Source organism: Oreochromis aureus, linkage group 3, assembly GCF_013358895.1.
Source record: "Oreochromis aureus strain Israel breed Guangdong linkage group 3, ZZ_aureus, whole genome shotgun sequence".
Taxonomy (NCBI): Eukaryota; Metazoa; Chordata; class Actinopteri; order Cichliformes; family Cichlidae; genus Oreochromis; species Oreochromis aureus.
The window spans coordinates 67,884,769-67,907,431 of NC_052944.1; the positions used below are offsets into that span (position 1 = coordinate 67,884,769).

The 22,663-nt window shown below is 40.3% G+C and overlaps 1 protein-coding gene across 1 annotated transcript; it reads left to right on the forward strand.

The window, feature by feature from the left end:
* The first annotated feature begins 3,215 nt into the window (after positions 1 to 3,215).
* On the forward strand, positions 3,216 to 8,906 carry LOC120439091. The gene is made up of 5 exons (XM_039609784.1): positions 3,216 to 3,420; positions 7,160 to 7,215; positions 7,323 to 7,694; positions 7,863 to 8,216; positions 8,386 to 8,906. Exons 2-5 carry the CDS (start codon positions 7,167 to 7,169, stop codon positions 8,652 to 8,654), a joined length of 1,044 nt encoding a protein of 347 aa, XP_039465718.1. The 5' UTR covers positions 3,216 to 3,420; positions 7,160 to 7,166; the 3' UTR covers positions 8,655 to 8,906.
* Positions 8,907 to 22,663: the final 13,757 nt, after the last annotated feature.

Genomic DNA, 22,663 nt, shown 5'->3' on the forward strand with positions numbered 1-22,663 from the left:
AGTCATTTAAGATTAGCTAGTAAATAACAATTAGCTAATGTTGTTCATGAGACTAAAGTCAGTGTAAATATGATATGGCCAATATCATAGTTATTATATTAATCATAAGTTATTACAGCAGTGAGTTTGAACTATCAAATCACTTCTATTGTCACATCACATGTGCAGGTACACTGGTACAGCACATGTGAGTGAAATTCATGTGAGTGAACTCTGTGTCTAATACTGAGCTTCAGTAAAGATTCAAGTTGCAGTTATTTATATGTCCTATCACCTTAAATCTTCACTCAAAGACAAGTATCTTTGACAGTGTATATGTAAATGCATTATATATAAGAGACAAATATTGTCCGTGTAATATGTTGGCATTACTAAATTTGGCTCAATGCTTACATATATGTGTAAAAAGAAAATGTACGAGCTGTGATAACTGTCTGATAGAATGAAGAGTAGACTGATATGTTAAATATCCCTTTATTGGGTGAGAAAATCAGACCATGTCATAACTGCTTTAAGTCATACAGAATAGATATCAGAGCCATAAACAGGCTGACTTCTGCTAAATGGGTCAAACTGGGCAGAAAGTATACAAACACATAACATCCTTATAGAATATGATGTAACACTATAGATCAACTTACCTCAGAATATATAAAGCATATAAACAATTACAGCAATATGATGCAACAAACACAGCAGTACTACTAATCCAAAATACTCAAAGCTTCATAGAACTGAAACAAACATTTATTTTTAGCTCCATTCTGCTGCTGATACATACTTTAGGTTTCTGAATATTAAACTTGTTGCTGCCTTTCATAGTGTGTAACTTGAAGGCCCTGAGTACTTTCTCCCACACTGAAAACACTGGAATGATCAAATTATCTGAACATTACCTAATAAGACTGATTCAGGACAGACAATTAGTTATTTTAAATGTTTCTAGCAGTCCTTCACAAACAGGAACAGTCTGTCTATTCTCCCCATCTGTCAGCTGCTGCTGGCTCTTCCTCCTCCTCTTCCTCACACACTGCTGAGTTTGTCCTGGTGGATCATCAGGGGTGCAAAGCCTCACAGATGATGTGCAGCAGTGGGTCCCTCAGTCTGTCCTCACTCTGGACACTTGCAGTTGTCACACATGGAAATCAAATGCGTGATAAGCTGCAGGATTCAAACACAAGTGTAACTTATAAATACATGTTCATACTTTTATTCCACAATCAGAGAGAAAGAAACAGAGAGAGAGTGCAGGACAGACAGACAGGTGACAGTCTCAGGTGTACACACTGCTACAAAACAGCACAAGAGAAGGAGGATTTAGTGTTTGTGTTATTACGAGTGCTAAACAAGAAGAGTTCCCAGATGGTCCAGTGGACACATGTGTGACTCCTGTGATTAAAGCATCTTTCTTTCAGCTTAACGAGTGAACCGTCAGCTCGTTCAAACACACGTTAAAGTCCGTTTGGCTCGACACCACCGAACAGAGGCAGCAATATAACATAGCTAACATTAACAGTGCAGTGAATCCTGCTTGTGCCGTCATATTCAGGACTGCAAACCGAGCAGCATCACTGACTTTCAGCCTGTTGTGTTTGTGGATATATGACTGACTTTAATTATCCATAAAATCATCACATTCTCTGTAAGATTAAGGTCAACTATTGTATTATTATATTTTAAATGCTTTAAAACAAAGTAAACGCTGAAAGTACAAACATCGCTAATGGCAAATAACTTTGCCGACATGTGGCCAACAGTAGTGTTTTAATGTTCCTCATTATTAAACATTTGCACATAAAAAGTGACATCATATTCAGTACTTACGCTTTAACAGTTTACTCTTCGCCGCTACGCTTCTGCCGTCTCATGGCAAAATTATCCACAGTGACTGCCGCGCTATAAATTGTGGGATATGTTGGGCCACGAAGTCTACACCGCCACAGCCTTAAAATTCAGGGAAATGAAGGCGAATTTGAGGGCCGCGTTTTCGAGCAGCCTTTGAATTGGGACAGCCTTGGCTACGCGCCGCTGTGACGTGTCGGCCTTAAAATGCAGCCTTTAAGGCTGCAGACCCTGAATTGGGATACAGCCAACATGTTTTGTCCAAGTTGTGGAAAAAGTTGGTAGAGCAGTCACCAAACTTCCGAACAGAACAACTTCCGGTTCAAAAGGCTACCGGATCCATCATCCAATCAGTGATGCCTGTTGTTGCAGCATTGGTACCTACCTCTTCCGGTTTGGTTTTTGTTTTTGCGCTTTTCAATTTGTTTTTGCGTTAAGTGAATTTGTTTTTGCGCTTTTCAATTTGTTTTTGCGTTAAGAGATTTGTTGTTGCGCTTTTCAATTTGTTTTTGCGTTAAGTGATTTGTTGTTGCGCTTTTCAATTTGTTTTTGCGTTAAGAGATTTGTTTTTGCGCTTTTCAATTTGTTTTTGCGCTTTTCAATTTGTTTTTGCGCTTTTCAATTTGTTTTTGCGCTTTTCAATTTGTTGTGCGTTTTGTGATTTGTTTTTGCGCTTTTCAATTTGTTTTTGCGTTAAGTGAATTTGTTTTTGCGCTTTTCAATTTGTTTTTGCGCTTTTCAATTTGTTGTGCGTTTTGTGATTTGTTTTTGTGGTTTGCACTTCAGGGCCACCGTAGCAGGCCTTGGGATCAACACTACAATCAGCAGCTGAGTCCCACATATTAATGTAGCCGTCTCTCCCATCTACATCTCACACTGTTAAGCTTGTGCTCATAGTAAGATTTCCCTCACAGTTCCTACTGGCTTCCTTGGACCATTGCCTGTTCCAAGCTGCCCTTGGTGACATGGAACGCTGTTTTTTGTCCCTTCTTGAAACACAATAATACCCACTGTTCCTCACTCATGCGAATGATGTTACAAAGCATTCAGATTTGTTGCTCTACCCAAACTGTCCACAACTTTCAGAAATGCCAGGTGGTCACTCCCTGTCATGCTCAGACTCCAAGCTAAGGGGTCGCTTCCTCTTCTGACACCGATGTCTAGACCCCAACCTGGCAGCACACTACTGTGACTCACCTTCTGTATAATTTCCACTGAAGAGGATGTGAGATGTGGGCAGTGTGTGAAAAAAAAGCAGTGTATGAAATGAGGAATTATTCTGCTTGGAGGAGGAGACTCTGTTATCTGAGCATTTTAAGGTTCACTTTCACTGACATGACAAGAAGTCTGTTTTATATAAGGAAAGACGAGGAGCATGTGGACGACCTGTGTCGACATATTGTCACAGCCTTTCCAAATGACAGAACTGGAGGAAAGATTTTAAATAGGTCATAATTAAAGACCTAGTGCCTGAGGATAAAATAAATATTTTCTGGGTTTTTACAGCAGTTTTGGAGTGCAGCAGAAGAGACCAACTGGAACACAGCCAGATCAGCCAAATAAACTTACACAAATCAGGTGAGCATGGATGCTTTGTTAATAGTAACATCACCAATATTTATGTTTCTAAGTATTATGTTTGGATATTTAATTGAAAATGAAAAGATGATTACTTCAGTGAAGTTTATAAAAGTGTTATTTGATTTTAACAACTACGAAATATTCACAATTAAAATGCTTTTCATGCTAAAGAGAAATGTAATGATTTTAACATTTGAAGTAATTAATTATGTTGTAAAATCAAGTTGCATTACTGATTGCAAAAATTACAAACAAAACCATTTCAAAATAATTTGACCCAGCCCTGATAATAATAATAATAGAATAAAATAATTTTAACTGTAGCTAACTGACTCCAGACTGTAGCTTTAAGTTTTAGACAATAATTTAGAACCAGAAGTGGCTACAGCTAGACTGTAATTCACATAGCACACTTAGTACATGATTCTGGTCACAGTAAAGGTCAACTGGAACAAGAGAACTGTGAAAAAAACTTCAAAGATCAAAAAAAGAGCATGAAAAGCACAGACAGTGGCTGCAGTGGATACTGTGCTTTTAACACAAGGTTTAATTTCAGATCTTTATGTTATAACTTTGCTGTTTTCCGCAGCTGACAGACGTAGAAAACTGATGACTTACATGGGACAAAAGTAAACATGAGTAAACCCTCACTAGGTTTTGGATAAAGTTTACACTCACAAACTTGTCAAACCTGCATTTGAAACATTGCCTACCATAGCAGTATAGTATTGCAACATGGCATTTGGGTTTTCTAACTAAAATAGGAAAATAGGAACATAAATAGTGCCATCATCGCCAGACCTGGCCCACATCTGGTTGACATACACTCTGCCATGACACCAGTCAGTCAGAAGTGCCAGCTTGATGCCGGATTCGGGCCAGACCTGTTTTCCATGAGCCTGGGCCACATACACCAAACCATAATCGGGCCAGATGTGGCATGCCATTACATAAACAGTGCCATCTACACCAGGCCTGGCCCATATCTGGATGACATACCACTTACCATGCCAGAAGTCAGCCAGCAGTGCCGGGTTAACACCAGATCCAGGCCAGAACTGTCTGCTATGTGGGATACTGACCTAATCTGGCAACAGAGCTTTCTGCAGGCATATGAACAATGCCTGGAGTCGGGCAGACAGAGGACGCGATACCTTCCCGATACCATAAAACCAGCTTTAAATACTTGTTGACTCCTCTCTCCGTGTGTCTCTTCCCCACTTCCTCCACTTGTATCTCGGGTAAGAGGAACTAAGAAGGAGAAGTGAGGATGTGAAATTTGGAAAAAGAAAAATGTGGAAAGACATACTGTCATGGTCCTGGGCCACTTGACCCAGTGTTTTGGGTTTTTGTGCATTTTTGGTCTTTCTATATTGTTTTTAGGTTCACTTGTACTCTGTGGTTATTCAGTGGTTCCTAGGTTGTTTTTTTCAGTATTGTTTATTAGATTTCCCCTCGTGTCTTTGCCCTCTGTGTCTCCCTATGTATCATATTGTGTTTGCTCTTCCCCTGTCTCATTATTATTATCCATCTCAGCTGTGCTCCAGCTTCCCTCGTTATCTTTCTGTGTATTTATGTCAGCGTCTTCCTCAGGTCTGTGTCGTGTCCTCCCTCTTAGCCGTTTGTCTCTCTCTGTGTTTCCCCCTGAGTATAGTAGCTCCCAGTTTAGTCTGTGTATCGCCTTTTTGCCGTTCAATAAAACTGTATTTTGAGTTTGAGTTTTTGTTGCCGTGAGGACTAAACTTGGGTCCTCGCCTGCCTGCACACAGCCAGTTTGTGACAGATACTTTATGAATAGAAAGGAAGTAATTCAATATGCAATTCATAGCCGTTACTGATTATATATTTTTCCTATTAAAGCCTTTCTGACCTTTTTTGAATTTTCAGCATCAGATGCTTTATGAACATTGTGGAAGAGGTACAGTTTTTTGTTGTCGCTTTAATAAGAAACACTTATTAATGCCTTAAAGTTATTAATTACATTTTGTTTTTGAATGGAAAATACTGTTGTTCTCTTTGATAACATATAAAAAAAAATATTCTACTCCTTATAATTATAGAGCCAAAAAACTTTTAATAATTATATTCATAATCTTCCTTTTCCATATTCTCTGGCTCTTCACCTTTCTCCTTCTGTTCATAAAAAAATCAAAAGTTAAACGCCACACATTCACATGCAGAGGGTGTCTTGATTGTTTCTGATGTAATTTATCTGGCTTTGTCACGGCTGCGGGGGCAGACGTGTGGTGAGTGAGAGACAGGATCCAGACGCAGGCACTGGCTTGGATGTGAGCGAGCTTTTATTAACACAACGGTGGCACAAACAGAAACATGGCGAGCAAAACAAAACCTAAAGGTGACCTAAACTGAGAGTGACTAACAGAACGAACCTGAACGGATGACTCTAGGAGGAACACGCATGGAAGTAACACAGACGGACTAGCAACTAACACAAGTGAACACGCACAATAAATACACAGAAGGGAATGAGGAAACTATACACAGGCGGGAGGCACAGCTGATTGTGATTGACAAGACGAGGAGGGGGAAACGCAAACTGAACATACTGGCATAAGACAGATCTTCACAATAAAACAGGAAACTCAAAACACACGCTAAGACACCGACTCAGAGACGCGGGCTTAACACAGAGGGGATACACAGGTAGGGATCACACAGAACAGGGGGAGCACGGACTTAACACTAGGAGAACAAATAACAAAACCTAAACCAGAAATAATAATCATCATCATCATCATCATCATCATCATCATCATCATCGGACGGCTAAAGAATCAGGATATAATTATAATCAAAACAGTATCACCAAAGAATAAGAACTAATCCATAATGCAAAGATAAACCAAAACCTAAGGAACTCAAAATGCTGGGTCGAACCGACCCAGGACCGTGACAGGCTTTGTCTTGCTGATCTCCTCAGAACAGCTGCTGTTAAAGATTCATTTGGTGACGTTTCCCCTTACTTATTATTATTTAAATCCCTTAGGCGAATTCACTGTTTATAAAAGAATGCAGTGAGTTTGTAACTCTCACTTTATGTGACCCTCATGCAACTTCTTGGAGAACATTAACATTGCACTAGCACTGACAAATAGCTTCAGGCTCCGGTTGACCTGTTATAATAATCTTTCTCTTTCTTTTTGATGTATGCCAACTTCTGCTTTGTCAGCATTTAAATAAGGATCAAATTTACTTGCCTTTTTTTAACAACTGACTCACAATCTAAACACATTTTTCACCTACACTGTTTGACTGATTTGAAGTCCTTTGCTCAAAGTCATAATCAGTATATTCTTTATAGTTATAGCGTGAAACGTTATCACTGATGGTATTCTTTGGTGATGGTTTTTGAAGTCTGTTATCATTCCGCTCTTTCCGAGCCAGGAATTACAATTTTTTGAACCTGTCAACCCAGAGTCTGTGCATTGTTCGGCTAATTCGGGCCAGCCAGACCTTTTTTGCTGCCGCCGTAGCTTCCTCCATGGTCAACCTCCAGATTTTATTCCCCACCGCTTCCCACATGGTTGTCTGCCGGATTTGATTCGCCACCGCTGCTGCGTTTCCTATGTGGTCAGCCCCCTGAACTGTTTTGTCGCCACTGCTTTCATGTGGGCAACCCCGGGAACTGTGTTTTTTCTCTGTTATCGGCTCTGTTTTGCTTTCTGTTTTCATTTGATCTCACATATTGACTCTTCACTTCTGTCTCCTCTCACAGGGAGAAGATGATCTGCAGGATCCTGCTGCTCATCATCCTCACCTCATGTGTCTCTGGTTAGTTTACGGCTTCACTCTATGAACTCCAATTAAAGCTCAATAAGATATTTGTTACAGTTCTCAGTGTGTCTGCTCTTCTCTTTCTCTCTCTGTCTCCTCAACAGGATCATTTATAGTAAATGTGACACAGACCTCCTATCAGGCAGAGGAGAACCACAACATCACCCTGGAGTGGACGTTCACAACCAAACCTGACCCCAAATACATTTTTATCAACTGTGACCAGAAAAGTAGTGGCAAAGTCCATGAAATTTTCAGTAACAAAATCCAGTATCATATACGTGATGTTGTTGAGGTGTCAGTGTCTCAAGATGAAAGGTTTTTAGGACGCGTCCAGAGTGACAAAGATGCCCTCAGAGAAGGACGAATTAAACTTCAACTGTCCAGACTCAGGACTGAGGACTCAGGCATGTACACTTGTCATGTGAAAACAGATTATGGATCTGGCTCTGCCAGCAGTGAACTCGAGGTCACTAGTAAGTTGAGTTGACTTTTCTTTCTAAAATCTGATTATCTTGTAAACTGTGTGGGTTATTTAACTTGACTTAATAGAGTTTTGCTGCTCAAATCACCTTTGCTGTTTTTAGCCTGTTCCAGGTCTTAGTGTGTCTGCTCTTCTCTTTCCCTCTCTGTCTCCTCAACAGAATCATTTGTAGTGAATGTGACACAGACCTTCTATCGGGCAGAGGAGAACCAGAACATCACACTGGAGTGGACGTTCACCACCACACCTTACAGCTCCTGGAGCTACCTTTTTATTCAATGTTTTCAAATGACTGATAGCGAAATCTCAGACTTGTATCATTTCTATGATGGTGTTGAGTTATCAGTGTCGAAAAAGTTTTCAGGACGAGTCCAGAGTGACAGAGATGCCATCAGAGAAGGACGAATCAGACTTCAACTGTCCACACTCAGGACTAATGACTCTGGTCTGTACAAGTGTACAGTGAGGGTAGATAAGGGCTCTGGTTTTGCGGGTTGCAGACTCAGTGTTATTCGTAAGTTGATTTAACAGAATTTCTTTTCTAATAGTTGGTTATCTGTAACACTGACTGCCGTGTGTATTTGTGTAGACTTTTTGAAGTTGAGGATTTTGTAATTTGTGTAATCTACATGCCAGCAACCATTATGATGATTAACAATGATTTTTTTGTTTTTCCTTTATAGCCATTGTTGAAAATCCTCAAACTCCACAACCATCTTTAATTCCACCTCAAGAGAGTAAAGACAGGTCTGGTCGTGTTGGACTGGGAATGGGAATATCCTCGTCTGCTTTGGTTGTTTGTGCTGCTCTTTGTTTTATTTTGAGAAACAACAAAAAGAGAAAAAACCTGATGTTAAATGTCTCAGAGACACAACTGATCTGCACTAACATGAAACCTTCTAGAGGACAAACTTTCTATCAAGAGTTAGTCGAACTTCAAATAAATACCTGAGTCACAAAATCAATCAAGACTTATTCAAGTCCTAAACTAAGTTATGAAATAAAACCCAATAAACAGATGTCATTATTTAGTTTTTCACTACAGTGTTAATGCACTGTAAGTCAGTGAAAAGTTTTATATAAATGCAAGTCCAGTGCGAGGAACACACACACACACACACACACACACATATATATATATTGATTGACTGATTGATTGATTGATCATACTTTATTCATGCCGAGGGAAATTGGGTTAAGGCTGCCAGCCGTGCCAGCGCTTTATATATATATATATATATATATATATATATATATATATATATATATATATATATATATATATATATATATATATATATATATATATATATATATATATATATATATATATATATATATATATATATATATATATATATATATATATACGTATATATGTATACATATATACACACACACACACACACACACACAGAGGCCTGGGAGCTTGAGGGTCCTGCACAGTATCTTAGCTGTTCCTAGGACTGCACTCTGGACAGAGATCTCCGATGTTGTTACTGGGATCTCCTGGAGCCACTCGCCTAGCTTGGGACCACCGTTACCTTCACCCTCCACATTTTCTAGAGCTCTTCTCTGAGCCCTTGGTATTTCTTGAGCTTCTTTTGTTCCTTCTTTCTGATGTTGGTGTCATTCGGAACCACTACATCTATCACTATGGCCGTCTTTTACTGTTTGTCTACCACCACTATGTCCTGTTGGTTAGCGACCACCATTTGTCCGTCTGTATCTGGAAGTCCCACAGGAACTCAGCTTTCATTCTCCACCACCCTTGGAGGCATCTCCCAAGAAGGCATAGGTGGGCAATGTATATAGATCTAACGAAATTAACATGTTTGAACAATTAGAACATTTCGAACAGCTCTGTGGGTGCTGATTTGATGTATCAACTCAAGTGAAACTATAATATCTTTGAAGAAGTGAAATGTTACCATTTCTGTAGAACTGATCTCCTCATTGTTTAACTTATAACAGCCTACTGTGATTCAAAAAATATATAATAAATATATAATAAAAATGTATCATACACAACATGATATAGCAAAAAAAAATTAGGATTTTGTTATAAGGATTATTAAACATCTCAGTTCCAAAAAATCTGAATATTCTGTCTATTTTTTTAATGCTTTGGGTCTTAGAATGTTAAAATAGAATTCTTAATGTGATGTTACATTTTCAGGATTTCTGCTGCCAGCTGTAATAAATATACAAACTTCAAATAAAAATCATGATGACATGGTTTTAATGATGATTTTTTGGTTTTAATCCCATAATTGAGAACTCAAATTCGCAACAAACACTTTTCACTTTAATCTTTTTACCAAATCAAAGATTAACCATTATCAAAACAACTATTTCCTGTAGCATGTTTTCCAATTCATTCAAGATCAAAAGAATAGCAGCAGTGTGTTTAGCACTGTATACTGTATACTATATAGTGTTTGAAAAGGTAGTAATTGGGATCAATAAGTAACCTTTAATTGTGTTATGGCCAACTGTTACAAGTCCAAACATAGGGTTATTTCAGCTTGGCGCTGCTAAGTGTGCACATGGGACCCTTTCTCGGCATTCATCTTTATTGCCCAGTGTACTGTCCAGCCCTTTCTTTGCCTATACAGTAAACAAACCTGGACCACAGGGGATGCAACAGGGATTCTGTTTTCTCACCTCAGCTGCCAGAAGGTGAGAAAAACCATTTGTTATCATAGATAGTAGTGTACTTCTGGCCAACCCACCTGACAAAACTGTCAAATTTCTTAACTGTTAACTGCTATCGGACTCACTTTGGCCATAAAACTGACAACGGGACACATTTCAAAATGATGGATGTAAGACTAGTGCTCAGGTTATGGGGTAGTTCCAGAAAGTTATGTACAGTCATGTGAGAAAATTAGGACACCCTATGAAAGCCTTTGTATTTTAAAATATATTTGGACATATGGATATTTAATATCAATTTTAATGAATTGCAATTAAGTCACTTTCATTTCCAGTAATACATTAAAAAAAAACATGATTGGAAATTGATATGTGAACAGTTCATAATAAAGAGCTGATTATTTAATGGGGTGTCCTATAAAAATAGGACAAAATAAACAAAATAGGACTCACATGACTGTATATAAAGGAGGGTCTAAAATGCCCCAAGCTTTTTTTTTCTGGTCTGTCATTTTGTGTGTCTTTGCTGTTTATGCTTTAAGGCTCTTCACCCTGGCGTTTGCTTTGCTTTGCTTTGCTCGCTTTCATTTTGCTGTAAAATGCACTGTTTGATGAACTCTGTTCTAACAATTGTATTCTTTTCCAGAGGATCTTTTTGAGTGATTTAATTTTAATTAGATCTGAAAAGCTGGACCCCCACCGCACTGGTGTGATAATTGTTGAGTCTGTGCTTCTACAGACCCTGCTAGTTTAGAGACTTATTCCTCATGAAGAAAACAAAACAGAACATCTTCAACCGGTCTTTTACTCGCTAACGAGGAAAGGCTTGGTCAGAACCAGGCTGTGGAGCTTAATGCTCCTCACCTGTCTCCAGCCCAACTCCTTCAAAGAGCAGCTGTCCTCGTAGCCTTTTTATTCCCATGACAGTTACAGTTTACACAATACAACACAAGCACCTCCCACCGTAAAACCCCCCTTGGTTACAAAAGACAAGGCACTATGTGTGTGTATGTGTAAGCACCTGTATGCATGTGCAAGAACGTGTGTGTGTGTGTCATGGGGGTGTGTTTGTGTGACCTCCTGCTCACCAAAAGGATCATAAAAGCAGGAAGCTTACAACACAAGAAACAGATCTTTCAGATAGGATGTATCTACAATAAAACCACGTCAGCCTCCCCCAGCACCAAATTGGTTGGAGAGGTGGTCAGAGACAAAGGAATGTCTTTGATCATGTTGTTTGAACCAAGACATTACAAATTTAAGAAACATAATGACAACATTCAACAATTTGACTCTAACAATAATGTTATCATGTTGGCTTCAAAATTTGCAACCCAAGAGCTGGGGGTGGCGTGGGGGGTGCAGGGTGTCATCTGACTGTCGTTATTTTCTAGGGTTAAAATTTTAAGTGCCTTGAGATGACTTTTGTTGTGATTTGCTGCTATATTACTAAAATTTTATTGAACTGAATTTCACATATTTTAACAGCATTGACTTTTAAAAAATATTTACTATTGTTTAAAGATAAAAAAAAAAAATTAAAAGCTTACAGCAGTTTGACCATTCAGACATTTTGCAGTGCAAACACCAATCAGTTGATCAGTTACTGTCTTGTTAAAAAACATCATTTTCAATTTTCAATTTTTTCCACCCACCTATATCAGAATAGGTTGGAAGAAAAAAAAACAACTACAACAACTAAATAGCACACAGAGCAACAGGCGGGGATTAATTTTCTCATGTCCTCAGACTGTAAATGAAAAGGGCTCACATCACCGAGAGGAACGATGAAGGGAACATCTCTGCAATGTTTGTTCAGTAAGTAAAAAGCCTTCTTAAGCTACATAAAGCTTTTTTTACACAAGTTTTGGTGGCTGATCGATGACCGATGTAAGAAAATGACATAAAAGACAAGTGAACCAGAATTTAAAGCAACTTTAAAACACAAAGAAGACACATTTCGGCTGTGAAGAGGAAGTCTGAGTGTCTTACCACAAAAAACAGGTTGTGAAAAATTTAATTTAGCAATTTAGTGATTTTAAAAACCAAACAGTACAGTGAAAATACAGTTACTTTTACTTTCTGTCTTTTAGACAGCACAAACCAAAAGATAACAATGTTTAAGTTCTGCTTGATTGATTGCTCAGAAGCAGACAAATTAATTGTCTACATACAACATAAACAGCAATCATTAATAATACATATAAATCTAAACAATAATCTGTAACACAAAGGTAAATGTAAGTGTCAGAGGCTGGGTCTGACGGAGCGTTTTGAGTTTCATTCTGTTTTTTTGAGCTTCTCGTGTTAGGTTGGTGATTATAAGTTTGTGTGTTATTCTTATGTAGGTTTAGTGGAGGTTAAGGTTAGCCATTATTTATCATCTGTCTCCTTGCTTTCTGTGTTTGGTTTCTTGTCTTGTCTGTCATGTGTTTCAGGTCTGTGAAGCTTGTGTTGTCTAAGTCTCCTTGTTTCCTGTTTTATTTTGAAAGTGGTCCTGTGTTCTGTTTTCATTAGCTGTGTCCCAATCCAGCGACCACACATAGTACCCGCACTTCGCAGACTACGTAGGGCGGGTACTACGAAGTGTGAGAAGTGCGAAAGTGCGAGGCTTGTGAAATGGGAGGTCTGGCCTTCGTCGCGCTGCTCAGATTGCCTAGGAACCATGATACTAACAGCAAGAAACCCTTTTTTACAGCATTGTTTGACAGAAATGAAGGAGAAAAATGTTTTTTTGTTCGTTTATTTTCTTATGAGATGACTTTGATTTGTTGAGTATCTGAGGCTGAGACCACGGGACTGTAAAACATGATTGTTGGGCTTCATTTCTGTACTGAACAGTCATTTTAAGATTAGTAAGAGAATGACAATTAACTTAAGTTGTTAATGAGACTAAAGTCATCTCATGTTGGTAATGTAAATAATGTAATATGGCCAATATTATATTTATTATTACATTATTATTATATATTACAGCAGTGAGCTTGAACTCTGTGTCATTCTCTGGGCTTCAGTAAAGACTCAAGTTGCAGTTATTTATATTTCCTATCACCTTAAATCTTCACTCAAAGACAAGTATCTCTGACAGTGTATATATAGGTGTATTATATATAAGAGACAAATATTGTTCGTTTAATATGTTGACATTACTAAATTTGGCTCAATGCTTACATATATGTGTAAAAAGGAAAATGTACGAGCTGTACATAGTGTGTAACTTGAAGGCTCTGAGTACTTTCTCCCACACTGAAAACACTGGGATAATAACATTATTTGAACATTACCTAATAAGACTGATTAAGGACGGACAATTAGTTATGTTAAACTTTCCTAGCAGTCCTTCACAAACAGGGAACAGTCTGTCTATTCTCTCCATCTGTCAGCTGCTGCTGGCTCTTCCTCCTCCTCTTCCTCACACACTGCTGAGTTTGTCCTGGTGGATCATCAGGGGTGCAAAGCCTCACAGATGATGTGCAGCAGTGGGTCCCTCAGTCTGTCCTCACTCTGGACACTTGCAGTTGTCACACATGGAAATCAAATGTGTGATAAGCTGCAGGATTCAAACACAAGTGTAACTTATAAATACATGTTCATACTTTTATTCCACAATCAGAGAGAAAGAAACAGAGAGAGAGTGCAGGACAGACAGACAGGTGACAGTCTCAGGTGTACACACTGCTACAAAACAGCACAAGAGAAGGAGGATTTAGTGTTTGTGTTATTACGAGTGCTAAACAAGAAGAGTTCCAGATGGTCCAGTGGACACATGTGTGACTCCTGTGATTAAAGCATCTTTCTTTCAGCTTAACGAGTGAACCGTCAGCTCGTTCAAACACACGTTAAAGTCCGTTTGGCTCGACACCACCGAACAGAGGCAGCAATATAACATAGCTAACATTAACAGTGCAGTGAATCCTGCTTGTGCCGTCATATTCAGGACTGCAAACCGAGCAGCATCACTGACTTTCAGCTTGTTGTGTTTGTGGATATATGACTGACTTTAATTATCCATAAAATCATCACATTCTCTGTAAGATTAAGGTCGACTATTGAACGGCGTATATTTTTAATGTAAAGGTTAGCCATCCACCGTTTTTTTCGGAAAAAATATCCACACCCACTGCCGCACTATGAATTGTGGGATATGTGGGGCCACAAAATCTACACTGGACCCAGCCTTCAAATTTGGGGAAATGAAGGGCGCATTTGTCAACTGTATTTGGAGTACACTTTGAATTAGGACACCCTTCGTCGCGTCGCTGTGACGTAATTGGTCTACAAATGCACACTATGAAGCGTGCGGTCGCTGGATTAGGACACGGCTATTGTTTTTGTTTAACTTTCCCCTGTGGTGTTGTCCTGCCAATTTGTATTAGCTGTGTCCCCATGTGTTTCCCTTCCCCTCGTCACCTCCTGTGTATTTATTTTGTGTGTCTCCATTTGTTCCTCATCATGTGTATCTTCCCTTAAGTTATCATAGTTACTCATAGTCAACATAGTGTTTGTTGATTCATAGTTTTCAAGCAATAGTTTCACAGTCTAGTAGTTTCTCTAGGTTTTTTTTTTTTGCCTTGATATATGTTCCATGTGTATCAGTCAAAATAAAAGCTCGCCTTTTGTTGGAATTAATTCTGTCTACTCGCCTGTGTTCGCACCTGGGTCCTCCACACGCACTCCACAGCAAGACTACAATAACTGATCTCTGACACATTGTTATAAAAATTTATGTTAAAGACTTTGCCTAATCTTGAAAATTAAACATGTTTTATGTAGAGTTTATTTCAGTCAGTGTTCTGTGTTTAGGTCTGTGGACGTGATTCATGTCTGGTTGCAGTCATCGTATTTGACAAATCACAATTTTTACATTTTGACATGAATCATAAACCAGACTTTAGAGGAACATTTTAATCAACACTAACACCAAAGAATCTCCTCTCTTTATTGGGCACAGCAGTACAGAAGAAAATATGACTTATCACTTGACTGACTCATTGATGAAGAATTGATTTGTGAAAACTCAAACCAACCTTTTCTCTTTAGTTCTGATCTCACTGCTGAGCTGCACAACATACCAAGGTCAGTAACCTTTTTCTGTCTGTTTAAATGCTTTAAATGTTTAGTGATGTTTCCCATCAGGACCGAAGCATTCATGCTACCATAGGGTGAGACGCAGGTCACAAGGCTAAAACATAGATGAGAATGGTTGTCTATCTCTATGAGAAATATAGAATCACTACTTAACTGCATGTCTTTTGGTTGTGGGACCCACAGAAAACTGAGACAAACACGGGGAGAATGTGCAACTCCACAAAGAAAGGTTGCGGCCAGATGGTGGATTTGAATTAAGGACTTTCTTGGTTTGAAGCAACAGTGCAAACTACTGTGTTGCCATGGATAGATAGATACATAAATAAATAAATAATAGCAGCATTTGTAGTTGAGACAATTCCAGCAGACTTTCTAAAACAGGATGTTGTTGATGAAATTTGTCCCATTTTTGTGTCTCTTTGTCACATCTTTAGTTTGAGACATCATTCCTCACAAATTGAAGTACCTGCTCGTCATCTGTTGAAATTTTGTCAACTTTACATTAGCTGTCAGAAAAACAATCACAGAATTAGTTTCAGGTTTAGTAATTTTGAAAAAAAATGTAATGTATGGGTTTGTAATTATGTAGGTTTCGATAACAATAAAAACAGTAATCGGTTTTGCATTTTAACCCTCACAGCTCGTCTGACTGTGAGTCCCAGCAGCTCTCAGTTCTTTGAATATGACTTTGTGTCTCTGAACTGTGAGGAGGACGACAGCTCTGCTGGATGGACTCTGAGGAGAAACACAAGCAAACAACAGAGGACTCAGTGTGGAGATGGGTGGGGAGAAGCAGCTGGTTCTTCCTGTAACATCAATGTTTTCCAATCAGACAGTGGAGTTTACTGGTGTGAGTCCAGAGAGGGTCCCATCAGTAACATGGTTAACCTGACAGTCACTGGTAAGCTGAGTGTGTGGAGTTAGTAAGATAAGATAAGATAACCTTTATTAGTCCCACACGTGGGAAATTTGTTTTGTTACAGCAGAAAGTGGACAGTGCAAAGATACAGCAAAAATTAGAGAACACTGGAATAGAATAAGAATAAGATACTGTACACAACTGTACAGAATAGAATAGAATAAAATAAAAAACTATATACAATAGGATAAAAATTGAATAGAAATGCTGTATACAACTGAGTAAAAATACAGCTTTGTCAGAAAAAGAATATTGCACTTAGTCTTATTGGACGTGTGGGTTTGTGTGTGTGATCAGCTGCAAAGTCTTTGTTGTGCAGTCTGACAGCAGTGGGGAGGAAAGACTTGCGAAATCTCTCCGTCCCACACATTGGGTGCCACAGCCTGCCACTGAAGGAGCTGCTCAGTGCTGTCACAGTCTCATGCATGGGGTGGGAGATGTTGTCCATCAGGGATGACAGCTTAGCCACCATTCTCCTGTCACTCACCACCTCCACTGGGTCCAGAGGGCATCCTAGAACAGAGCTGGCCCTTCTGATCAGCCTGTTCAGTCTCTTCCTGTCCCCAGCAGAGATGCTGCCGCCCCAGCAGACCACACCATAAAAGATGGCTGAGGCCACCACAGAGTCATAGAAGGTCTTCAGGAGTGGGCCCTTCACGCCAAAAGACCTGAGTCTCCGCAGCAGGTACAGTCTGCTCTGCCCTTTCCTGTAGAGGGCGTCTGAATTATGAGTCCAGTCCAGTTTATTGTTCAGATGAACACCAAGGTACCTGTAGCTGTCCACAGCCTCAATGTCCATAAACTGGATGTTCACTGGTTGCAGTGGAGGATGTTTAGTGCCTGCGGAAGTCTACCACCAGCTCCTTGGTTTTACTAGTGTTGATCTGGAGGTAGTTCAGCTGGCACCAGTCCACAAAACCATGGGTCAGTTCTCTGTACTGTTATGACCCAGGTCATTACTGCCGTGTGGTACTGTTACTTGCCTCACCATGCAGGGGCATTGTTTGTACTCTGTGATGTCTGTGTTATGCAAGTTTCCAGGTGGAGGCTGACCATTGGTGGAAGAGGGAATGAGGCCAGCTACAAATTGGGACCTGACTGGGCCGGCAGCCCCTCCTCCTACATCCTGTTTCCAGTGAGCTGCGCGTTTGGGGCCCTTCGTGCCGTGTGACAGAGCTAGGCTGCAGTAAAAACAGTGTAGAGAGTCGTTTATCTGGACATGGTAGCTGTAGGGGTGGGAAGCCATTTCTTTTACAACCTTTTTCTCCTGTTTCGGGTAGGGAGACAGGTTAGAGGTTTGTATTTTCTTTTGGGGTTGACTCACTATAGGTAAGTTAGTTCTGATTCATTTCCAGTGTGTTTTGTTTGTTGTTTTGGCCATGCCCACCCTGGCGCGCCGCTACCTGTCAAGTTAATAAAACGACTAGTCATTGTAAAGCTGTGGCTGTGTGATTTACTTCTTTTTATTATTTTTCTTGTGTTGCACTCCAGCCCCCCAGGCCGGTGTGTAACAGTACTCCTTGTCGTCCCCATCATTTTCTTCATCGCATATATCATTGTACTGAGTTTGAGCAAACCTTAAGCTTAAATCAGACTACTTTTAACAATTATCCACCTCACATCATAACTGACTGAGGTGCCTTTTATTATTAATAGTATGTCATTATTAATGTTATCATTGTATTGTTTTTCCTTTATTATAACAGCGATAGTATATTACAATACACTACTATACTACTTTACTATTAATATACAATAGTTTATTATTTTATATTTTATTATGTATCCATCACGGGTCTGTGTGAATCTGCAGCTACACACCTTCCCAAGCTGGAGACATTTGCTTTTCCTTGGCTGACCAATGACACAGCCATAATATACCTTATGCATCTCTCTAATTTATTTTAATATGGTTTCGTGTGAATTATCTGCTTTCACTCATTCTATTCATTCTGGGTATGGTTGTCTACCCAATTTGTTTCATTTGTACCAATTTACAGGTTGTTATGCTTCCTATTATTAGTTTGAACATAGTAGCGATAAGCTCTACTTTAATTTAAGTTAACCTTAATTTAACCTTTTGTTTATTCCACTTCATTCCTCTTGTATTTATATATATTCAGTTGGGTCTGTATCCATCCCTTTTTAAACTTCTACTTTGATCTCTAATTTTTCACTTGATAAGGGATTATTATGTTCCTCCTGATATGGGTGAATGTATAGTGGGACATTTTGTTGTCTTAAGAATTCTTCATCTACAAGCACTGATTTGTCCGGCGCCTGGACATTTCTTTTCTAGCCACTGCTCGTCAGCAGTGAGTTTTGTGGGCTGATTCCCCATTATCACAGAACTGCAAAGCTTTCTCTGGTACTAAACTCTGGGGTGGTTGCTGACACGGCCTCCTACTCCGGGCTATTCCTGGAGCGGTGTCAGTTTTATGAGACAAAGCCCAACCTTTTCCCTTCGTCACCAGTACTTGAGCTTTTTGCAGGATACACAAAGAAAACAATAAAAACAATGGAAGTAGTTCAGCAGCTTATTGTGCTGTAAAATCAACTTACTTCCAAACACATACACACATATACATACACACAAATAGACATTTGCGCGCTAATTTGTCACGAAGTAATTCCGGCTACTTCTGAAACCAGTCTAAATATAATTTATTACGAGGTAATTCCGGCTACCTCTAAAACCAGCCTAAATTTAGTTCCTTCCGGCGAACTCAACCTATTTCACGTGTTTTTTCTTCAGACCCTTGCGGCGGGTTAGACCTATTTAGACCCTTGCGGCGGGTTAGACCTATTTAGACCCTTGCGGCGGGTTAGACCTATGCGCTTTTCTATTGTGCACCCGTGCAGTGGGTCAGCCTAATGCGCTATTAATCCTTGCGGCGGATAAGACCTATGCGCATTCTTCTAAACCCTTCCGGCGGTTTAAAACCAAAAAGTGTTTTCTCACCCTCAGTCGTCTTTTGCTGGTTGTTCAGGTCATCTGGATCCCAACGTCGTGGACCAGTACTAAATCACCGGCCTGGACCCGAATTCAACGTTCCAGGACTCTCACCTCTACCTGGAGAGGGCTGTCGACAGACTTCGGTGCTGGTTTACCCACGGCATCAGGATGCAGAAGTCAGACCTTATTGGAGTCACAGAAATGAGTCTGCTGTTTCCATCTCTAGGTTCGAAGGACCAATTTAAATGACCGGGGATTTCTTTAAATCACCCTGCCGTTCTTTCTTTAGCCAAGACTCCTGAGTTTAGAAAACACACAAACACTGCAGTTCTTCTTTTACTCGCGAGGGCAGCCCTTTAGACGCAGGATCTGCGTCTATTGACTGTCCGCGTCCTTTATTTATACAAGATGTTCCTGTGTGTGTGTGTGTGTGTGTGTGTGTGTGTGTGTATACAAAGGTAACAACGTCATTTAGAGCCGCGGGTTTTTCCCCTTCACTACATTTGCATGTTCTTCTAAAAGAGCTGAGGTTTCACTTCTCTGTTCTCTGAAGACAGGAAGCGGTTAGTAGCTGCACACAAGTTACTAGGTGAAAAGTCACTTAGACATGTCCTTAATAATAAGATAAAAAGATACATTTCATATAGCTGATCATATTATACAATATTCTCTTCTGACACCGACTATTGCAGAGTCATCAGAGAACTTCTGCAGGAAGCACTGGGTGGAGTTGTGAGAGTAGTACAGTGTAGATGGTGAAGAGGAACGGAGCCAGAACCGTTCCCTGTGGGGCCCCCGTACTGCAGACGACCCTGTCCGACACACAGCCCTGAGTCCTCACATACTGTGGTCGGTCAGTGAGGTACTCCAGTATCCATGTAGTGAGGTGATGGTCCACTCCTGAGTTCTCCAGCTTGTCCTTCAGGACTGTGGGCAGAATGGTGTTAAAGGCACTGGAAAAATCAAAGAACATGATTCTCACAGTGCTCCCAGCGGTCTCCAGGTGAGAGAGGGAACTATGTAGGAGATGAATGACGGCATCATCCGCTCCAATGCCAGGCTGGTAGGCAAACTGAAGTGGGTCCAGTGATGAGCTCGGCGCTGAAGCTGAGCCAGGACCAGCCGCTCCAGGGTCTTCATCAGGTGGGATGTCAGAGCCATTGGCCTGTAGCAGTTGAGGTCCTTGGGGCGTGAAGTCTTTGGCACTGGTACAACACAGGAGGTTTTCCAGAGATGTGGGACTCTCCCCAGCCTCAGGCTCAGGTTGAAGATGCACTCCATCACCCCACACAATTGGTCCTATGGACCTGACGACCCCTGAGCTGATGCCATCTGGACCCGCTGCCTTCTTGGCTTTAATCCTCCCGAGTTCCCTCCTAACCTGGGTGGTTGAGAGAGACAGGCTGGAGCCTTGTGTTGAGATTCGTAGACCCCAAAAATGGCGCTGCGCTCCCACAATGCATTGCGGCGTGACGTCAACTCCAAAGCCCTATAGGGCTTTGGAGTTGACCTCACTGGAGGTGGGCCACGCCCCCTTTCCGCCATGACAGTAGGCTAGACACAGGATACAGCTTCAGCTATGGTTCGTACGTGTTGTGTTATCAGTTGCAACGTTTGATCACACGATCATGAAGGCAAGAAGCTGGATAATGGGCTCTCTTTTCATCGCCAACCTGGAGGCAATGTGAGGGATCCCATGTATCCGATATTACTAAACAAAGACGCGTCAGGCTTGCATTGCAGCGGTGAGACGAGCGGATCGAGTTCTGTGCAATCCCCAGCTTTTTGTTGGTTTGGTCTCCGCATCTTCTTTCCGGTGAGTTCTAAATTAATTCATATCACTATTAAAATGCTTTTAGTGTTATTTTCAATGTGCTGAGGTCATAGATAATGAGATAAAACATGCTAATGTGTGATGCTGCAGAACCACGTCATGTCATCATGTCGACTGAGTAGCTTATGATTTAGCATTATTGCAGGCAAACCAGCATATGAAATGGATGTAACAAATCCAGACTGGGCACCAACACTGCTCATGGGCCTCTAAAAACATACTAAATTGCTCTCATTGTACACTAATCCGCACATAACTTCCAGATGAATCACACACCTGTCATGTGCACTAATTTTATCTTACAGGCTTTTATGCAGCTGCAGAGTCTGAAGGTGTGCCCGTGCAGAAGTAATCGATGAAGATCTGACAGAAGAACAACAACAAAATTACAATGTCATAGCTGTGGACAGCAGTTGTGTTGGACAAGTGGAGGTTGAGGTACCACCTGTAAATGTGGACAGTGGTGATCGGACAGACAGCATCACAGAAGCTAAAGGGCAGACGAAGCATTGTGTGTGCAATGAACAGGGCAGAGCAGAAATAAACACAACACTGCTTGATAAGATTGTTAAGGTGTGCTGTGTTTTGGTGAATATGTGCCCCAGTGTGGTTGTCAAACCAGCGCCAAATGAAACTTGCTCTTGTTGAGTATTCATAAAGCTGTTGTGTTGCATGTGTAGTTCATTGTAAATAATTGTACTTTGTGTGAAGTAGTTTCAATAAAACAGAAAAGAATAGTATACATGTTTTTTTTTGTTTATTCTTGATCTTATCACATGTACTTAGCAAGTACATAGAAATGAAATGCAAACTATTTACATGGCAACACACAGCTGGCATCAATCTTGAACCACAAAATGAAACATTACAGGCTATTTAGAGCAGCACATTGTTTGGAGAAGTATTTCCCAACAAGTTCAGGAAGACACACTTTAAGAAAGAAGTCTTGTGCTTGCTTTAAACGTGGTTCCCAGAAATCCACATCAGGGAAGATGCGTATGACAGAAGGTCTCTCTGTGTCCACACAACGAGGTCACAGTGCAGTTTCATTCAGTCGTTGTGAGTGCAGTACCTGAAACACACAAAACCACTTTTAATAAAAGGTCTGTAATGAACCAAGGCTAATATAGATGGTTTGGCTGTACGTGCAAATCAAAAACTGTAACAAGGAAGTTGTTTAGAAAGTTATCATGTTCAAACCGACTTACCTTTGTCTTAACGACAACGTACAGTTGTCGCAGCGTGGAGGCATAAAGATGGACAAATCTTGCACCCAGCCGTTCGTGAATTGGATGTGGGCCTCAGGGATTTATAATTCTTAAACTGGTTTGCTGTGTATGCGCTGACTCCACAGACAAGGTATGCAAAGATCGGGATAGGACAAAGGCGGTAAGATAAAATTAGTGCACATGACAGGTGTGTGATTCATCTGGAAGTTATGTGCGGATTAGTATACAATGAGAGCAATTTAGTATGTTTTTAGAGGCCCATGTGCAGTGTTGGTGC

Bases quoted from the DNA above. Each gene is read 5' to 3' on its own strand.
- LOC120439091 (XM_039609784.1), top strand. From the start codon at position 7,167: ATGATCTGCAGGATCCTGCTGCTCATCATCCTCACCTCATGTGTCTCT. The intron at 7,216-7,322 runs GTTAGTTTACGG...TCTCCTCAACAG, and splicing joins CCTCACCTCATGTGTCTCTG to GATCATTTATAGTAAATGTG. The intron at 7,695-7,862 runs GTAAGTTGAGTT...TCTCCTCAACAG, and splicing joins CAGTGAACTCGAGGTCACTA to AATCATTTGTAGTGAATGTG.